General features: G+C 39.0%; 1 protein-coding gene across 1 annotated transcript; it reads left to right on the top strand.

The window, feature by feature from the left end:
• On the top strand, positions 2,962-4,919 carry LOC109849060 (expansin-A1-like). The gene is given in 4 exon segments (XM_020418836.1): positions 2,962-3,145; positions 3,147-3,202; positions 3,328-3,640; positions 4,244-4,919. Coding segments are annotated over 4 exon segments (738 nt in total). The 5' UTR covers positions 2,962-3,080; the 3' UTR covers positions 4,548-4,919.

A 6,592-nucleotide genomic window follows, 5' to 3' on the forward strand; every position in this document is an offset into this window, starting at 1 on the left:
CCAATGAAATTATTTGATCTAATCCATGGATTTTCCTCACTTAAACCACATGAAACTAACACTCTAAATAAAAGGTTAATGCGTCACATGAGAAGCTCCTGACTTGGAAAGACTAAAATAACCCTATATTTGAGAGGGCTTACATTAAATTTTAAGGTTCAGGAGGTTATCTATAACTCTCTCAAACTTGAGGGGTTTTACTGAAAGCAAAATAATTGAAGAGGATTTTCTGAGAAAATATTTAATGAGGTTTTTAAAAACTAACCCTTAAAATTTTCATCTTCGGAAATGGTGGAGATCACTCGAAACACGGTAACAATAAAAATTATAAAAAAATTGCTACTAGAGTTCCACGATTAATGGATTGTAATTTGTGCCTAAATACTGGGGAAGAGAGGAGATCACTCGAAACATGGTTACAATAAAAATCATATATAAGTTTGATCCGAGATTAGCTCGATTAATGACTATTATTTGTGCTCCCAGACCCCAGCCCAAAAAACTAATCCCACAAGAATTCCTTGTCACGATCCCCATAAAAGGAAATCAAGCATCAACTTTGTTGATCGTATGCTAGCTAGAAATTGAGTAGACTTTCAATAATCCTCCATTTGACACATGTGAAACTCTCCATGAAATTTCTGCATATCGTCTTCATTATGATAACCGGAAAGAAATGTTGAATAAATTAAAACATCTTCAAATGGCCAAACATTTGTAACTATTAATTTGTATTTTTTATTATTTCTTCCTAAACTTAATTAATAAAACTTAATTGTCTAGGTGCTCTTTGCAACACTCCATGTGATAAATATATTAATAGCGTATCAATTCATAGTTTGTACACACCAATTTTCTCATTCAATGTTCAAGAAAGAAGTATGGTAGCATCTGAGTTGAAACTTAGATATGAAACACATTTTGATTCAGGAAATGTTTGTAATAATTAAAAAGTGGAGACACAATCAGATATGAAATGTAATCTGCATACCGTTTTCATATATTTTTTTTACTAACAAATATGAATATCTGATATCTATTCGTTCAAGATATAGATGAAAATATATATGATACTACTGAGGCATTAATATTTGGCATAATCAATTGACTGTAGTATGTGTCAACTCAGAACCCAATAAGAATTCCTCTCTCTGCATGACATGAAGATCAAAAATATTAATCATCCGCGTTTCACTCAGGCAGTAAAAACAAATCAACCTATGGCTATGGAGTCTTCATTGACAAACTTTGATAAAAGAAATGCTTATATTAGAAGCCTTAGCGAAATGATCGGTTTTATAACATGGGATGGGAATAAGTATATGATACTTGATACTTAAGATGTAGGGTTAGTTAAGCTGTAAAGAATAAAGCTGATTCCATACTATATAGTTGTGTTGTGTCCCACATGAGATGAGATGAGATGAGGAGAAACTTGGATTTTGTACGTACTTTAGACGGTCGATGGTCTAAAATCTGCTCTCTTTTTCTCTCAAAGATTTAAGTATTTTTCTTCTCCTCAATCATCAGCTGTTCAGTGAACATATTTTATTAATTATCCTCTGAGAATGGAACTATAAAGACTTGATAATAAGAAGTTAAATGATAAAATGTCCAAAACTCCCATTAACTTAGGGTGTTTGTCAGATAAGCCCCATTAACTTTTAAAATGTCACAACCTCAACCCCCCCTCCCCGCCCTGACACACACACAACGCACACAAAAAAATTTGGGTGTTCAGAATTTTCAATGTTTTTTTGAAACTCTCCTAAAAGCTTGAACCACAATTTTCACTCACATAAAATTTCTCTTTACATAATTTTAGCCACCAATGTAAAAAATGCAGTCAACGGCATTTGGTGCTTTTTTTAAAAATGTTAAAAGTTCAAGGGACTTTTCTGAGAACCCTAGAACTTGAGGAGAGTTTTATGACATATTGAAAGTTAAAATAGGAGTTATCTGAGAAATGGCCAAACTTCAGGGGGTTTTTCTGAAATTTACTCAGATTAAAATGCGAAGCGAAATGGGAGTTAGTGCTGCAAGTGACTTTGGTTTAGAGGTTAAAAATATGTTGAACTTACTGTCATTTCCTATCTTGTAAGAGAATGGTTTGCCACATGCTACGCACTTTAAGATCCTGAATTTGAGGTCAGGAGCTTTGCCTAATGATAGTTTATAAACTCCAAAACCTTGATTACTTTATTCAGCGATGGCTTAAAAAGTCAAGACATCAATTCCCAATTTGCCTGTCAATTGTAATCTATGAAGTGATTTAAGTCAAATCTAAAGGCCATAACCATGTGCATAGAAGCACCAACTAGATAATTAACTGAATAAGAGAACTGATTAGAATAATTTCACGCGTAATCTGCGTACTTGTAAAGGTATTCCCCTAATTATTATCAACTTCTGAACTAAGATTCTCCTCTTTAAATAATCACCCTAAAAGTGACATCTCTAAAGATGAAGTGTGAAGGAAAAGACTCACTGATATTGTTGTTAATTAGTTAAGAGAGCATGCTAATGATAGAGTTAGAAAAGGATAACTTTTAATTTACCTTTTTTACTTCAAAGTATGTTAAAAAGCAGCCGACCAAAAGGAGCAGTTAATCGTTCTCCATGAGGTGCCCCACTACTGTTGCCAGCATCTAAACTTACATGCAGAGGATAAGATTCGTAGAATTTGGTTCGAAAAACTCAAAAGATGCCTCTACTGCTGCTTATCATCTCAATGAAAACAAGAATTCAGTAAAAATGCGGGAAAATTTTTATTATATTTTACTTCATTTACGCTACATTGACCGCTAGGCTCATTTTTTTTAAAAATGCTGGTCACTGAGCAGTTTAGTTTCAGTTTGTTGTTAGGATACTCTTCCCTCCACTGGCCCAATTGCTAAATTTCCTTAATTTATTTTTTATCTTTTTCCTTGCTTTCTCTCTATAAATACACCCCTCTTTCCTCTCACTTTCCTCGCCTCTCTCATCCCTCACTCTTCCCTAGTAAACTATCTTGGCTCTCATTTCAAGCCTCTTCCTCCTTAGCTCCCCAAAAATCTCCTCTTTTGCCTAGTATCAGAAAAATGAAGTTTATTGGGCTCTCACTATTTGCCCTTTTAGCCTTGTTCAGAGCTGCCAATGGTGCTGGCCTGGTCTAGTGCCCACGCCACCTTCTATGGAGGCGGAGATGCATCTGGAACAATGGGTAAGCTGAAACTATCCTGATGAAAATTAGTCTGTCTCTTGCTAGCTCATTTAACAAAATAATATGCCATCAAATGCGCACTTTTTCACGAAATTATTTACCATTTTCGCTTGTGATTGTTGCAGGAGGAGCTTGTGGGTATGGAAATTTGTACAGTCAAGGATATGGGACAAACACAGCAGCCTTGAGCACTGCTCTCTTCAACAATGGGCTGAGTTGTGGATCTTGCTACGAAATCAAATGTGACAAAGACCCAAAATGGTGTCTCCCTGGGTCTATTGTAGTCACTGGAACAAACTTCTGCCCACCAAATAATGCTCTGCCCAATAATAACGGCGGCTGGTGCAATCCTCCACAGCAGCACTTTGACCTCGCTCAGCCTGTGTTCCAAAAGATTGCCAAGTACAGAGCTGGGATTGTCCCCGTTCAGTTCCGAAGGTAAATCTTTTTTTTTTTTACCATTGTAAATCTTTGAGTTGTCCTTTACTGTCCACTTCCTTCAAAGCCTTTCAATTTCCTGTAGAAAAAGTCTTCATCTTTTATGACCCATGTGCCTCCACCGAAAATAATCATTTTTTTATTTTTTCAGTTAATTGTAGGTGGACCTCCTTAGTGTTGTTGTTTGAAACTTACACCTGTCATGTGTAGTTTCATTGTTGCAGATAGACCCCTGAATGAATAATATTTTTCACTCTTTTACCCCACGTAGGCTCAATAATTTCAGTCCGGGGCAATATCTGTCAAAATTTCAGGAAGGGTAGAAGAGTAGGAAAAAAAAATTTAACCTTGGGATCTATTTGCAATCAACCCTTATTCTCGTACTCGAATGAAAGTAGGAAGAATCAGTATGGCAAATTTCTCAAAATTAACTTGGTCAGATTAATCCTGACCTCATTTTAAACATAACCTGATTATGTTTTGACACATAACGCTCGTTCGCGAAGTGATGTGATGGCATCAAACTGAAGCTAATTAACTTTAAAATCCCTGGCCTGAAGACACTCAAGGCAAAACTAACCCGTCTCTATTCAATATTAACAGGGTGGCTTGCAAGAAATCAGGAGGCGTCAGGTTCACAATCAACGGCCACTCCTACTTCAACCTGGTCCTCATCACCAACGTTGGCGGCGCTGGCGACGTAGTCTCCGTCTCCGTCAAAGGCACGAGAACAGGCTGGCAACCAATGAGCAGAAACTGGGGCCAGAACTGGCAGAGCAACAGCCTCCTCAACGGCCAAGCCCTCTCCTTCCGCGTCACCACCAGCGACGGCCACACCCTCACCTCCGACAACGTCGCCCCTTCCAATTGGAACTTCGGCCAAACTTTCACTGGCTCTCAGTTCTGATCATACCGGATTGTTTACTTACTTTTCCTTCTGTCTAACTTTTCAATAACAGTAAAAGTAATAGACTGTATACGGCGTTATTGCGTCGCTGTGGGCTCTTTTGAATAGCCTGAGGTGTCTTAATTTGGCTCTCCTCGACCGCCGGTATATAATGGTGGTTACAGAGGAACATTAAGGTTTTAGTTTGTAATGGAAAAGAATGGCTGAGGTGAACAAGGATTAATGTCACCCGCCCATGAATTCCATGTGTTTTGCCTTGGAGACCTGAGAAGGGTCTGTCTTCGTACTCTGGTTTTGTTTAAGGTAACCGAATGTATGAAATGTTACTCCTCTGCGTGTCAGTTTTATAAAGTTGGCCATCTGTTTATATCATGAACATGCACTGGAACTTTTCAGATGATTGTGATTCAAATCAGATGTAACTGACAAGAGTATTTTCATCTGATTTCAAAGATGTTGGTTTCCTATAGAAGAGAGCATAAATGATAGATGCACCCATCAGATGCCTGCCCTTTAAAAGGCACACCACTTCGAGCATATTTGTGTTTAAACGTACTTGTGGGTCAAATGAAATATCGACGAACAATCAATTAATAATAGTGAAAACTGAAGACTTATAGTCGCAATAGCAGATGGTCCAGTTGTTAGTCTAAAGTGTAGACCCAAAGTCGAAGCCGAAGTTGGAATCAAGAAGACGAAGAAAAAAATCGAGAAAACAGAAGGAGGCCTGCACGGTCGACCGCGAACGTGCACAGAGCTGGTTTAGAGCCTGGAGCTGAAGGCAGTCGACCGCGACGGTCGATCACACAAATCTCTGTAATGGATTTTGGTCTCGGGTTTTGGTTCGGTCGACCGTCGCGGTCGACCGTGGATACCCTGTACAACCACGATACATGTGCGGTCGACCGCCACGGTCGACCGCGACGCAGTCAGCCAGTTTTCTTATCTGTTTTGGATTCTGTTTCTTTTAGGACTCTATATATACCTAAAGTTTAGGGCATGAGAGAACACGAAAAAGAGAGCTTTTTGACTGTAGAAAAGAGAGAATCTCAGAGAGATAAAATCCTAGTTTGAAAGCTTGTATTTCTTCTTCAATTAATAAAAAAATTATGTGGTGTGGCTCCCGAAGATGTAGGCACGTTTACCGAACCTCGTTAAATCTGGTGTGTTCATCTCCTTTACTCTTTTACAAGTTTTGATCTAATTTGTGATGACTTTTCTACTTTCCTACTTTCAACACAAGGTCCGGAAGGGCAATGGTTTAATTGATTATTTCGAATCCCCAACAACTGGTATCAGAGCTTCATTCAGCAATTTGTGTGAAAGCCATGGCAGAGGAAAACAAATCAAAGATCGAGAAGTTTGGCGGTTCAGATTTCGCCTACTGGAAGTAGCAAATGGAGGACTATTTGTACCAGAAGGACTTGTATCGCCCGTTGATGGGTAAGGAGAAGGGACATAAGAAAGAGGAGTCAGATGGTGATTGAGAGATACTGGATAGGAAGGCTTTAGGGCAAATCCGGTTGTCGCTCGCCAAATCAGTAGCCCACAACATATTAAAGGAGAAGACGACGATGGGGCTTATGAAAGCATGCACTCGCGGAGATGTACGAGCAACCGTCGGTAACAAACAAGGTGCATCTCGTCAAAACTCTTTTCAACCTCAAGATGGCAGAAGGACAATCCTTCACGATGCACCTCAGCGAGTTCAACACGATTGTTGATCAGCTTATCTCCGTAGACATCACGTTTGATAATAAAGTGCAGACCCTATTGTTACTATCTCAGTTGTCGGATAGTTGGGCAGGTTGTGTGACGGCAATCAGCAATTCAGCGGGGAAGGAAAAGTTGAAGCTGAGTGAGGTGGTTAGCATGATTCTATCCGAGGAGGTTAGAAGAAAATCGTCCGAATCAGAAGGTTCAGGTTCAGTTCTAAGTTTCGAGCAGAGAGACAGAAGCCAGAAGAAAGGAAACCAGAACAGGAATCGGTCGAAATCAGTAAAAAAGAGGTCAAACTCGAAGGTTAGGCCTATCAAAGGGAAGTG

The sequence above is a fragment of the Asparagus officinalis genome, chromosome 7 (genome assembly GCF_001876935.1).
Source record: "Asparagus officinalis chromosome 7, Aspof.V1, whole genome shotgun sequence".
Taxonomy (NCBI): Eukaryota; Viridiplantae; Streptophyta; class Magnoliopsida; order Asparagales; family Asparagaceae; genus Asparagus; species Asparagus officinalis.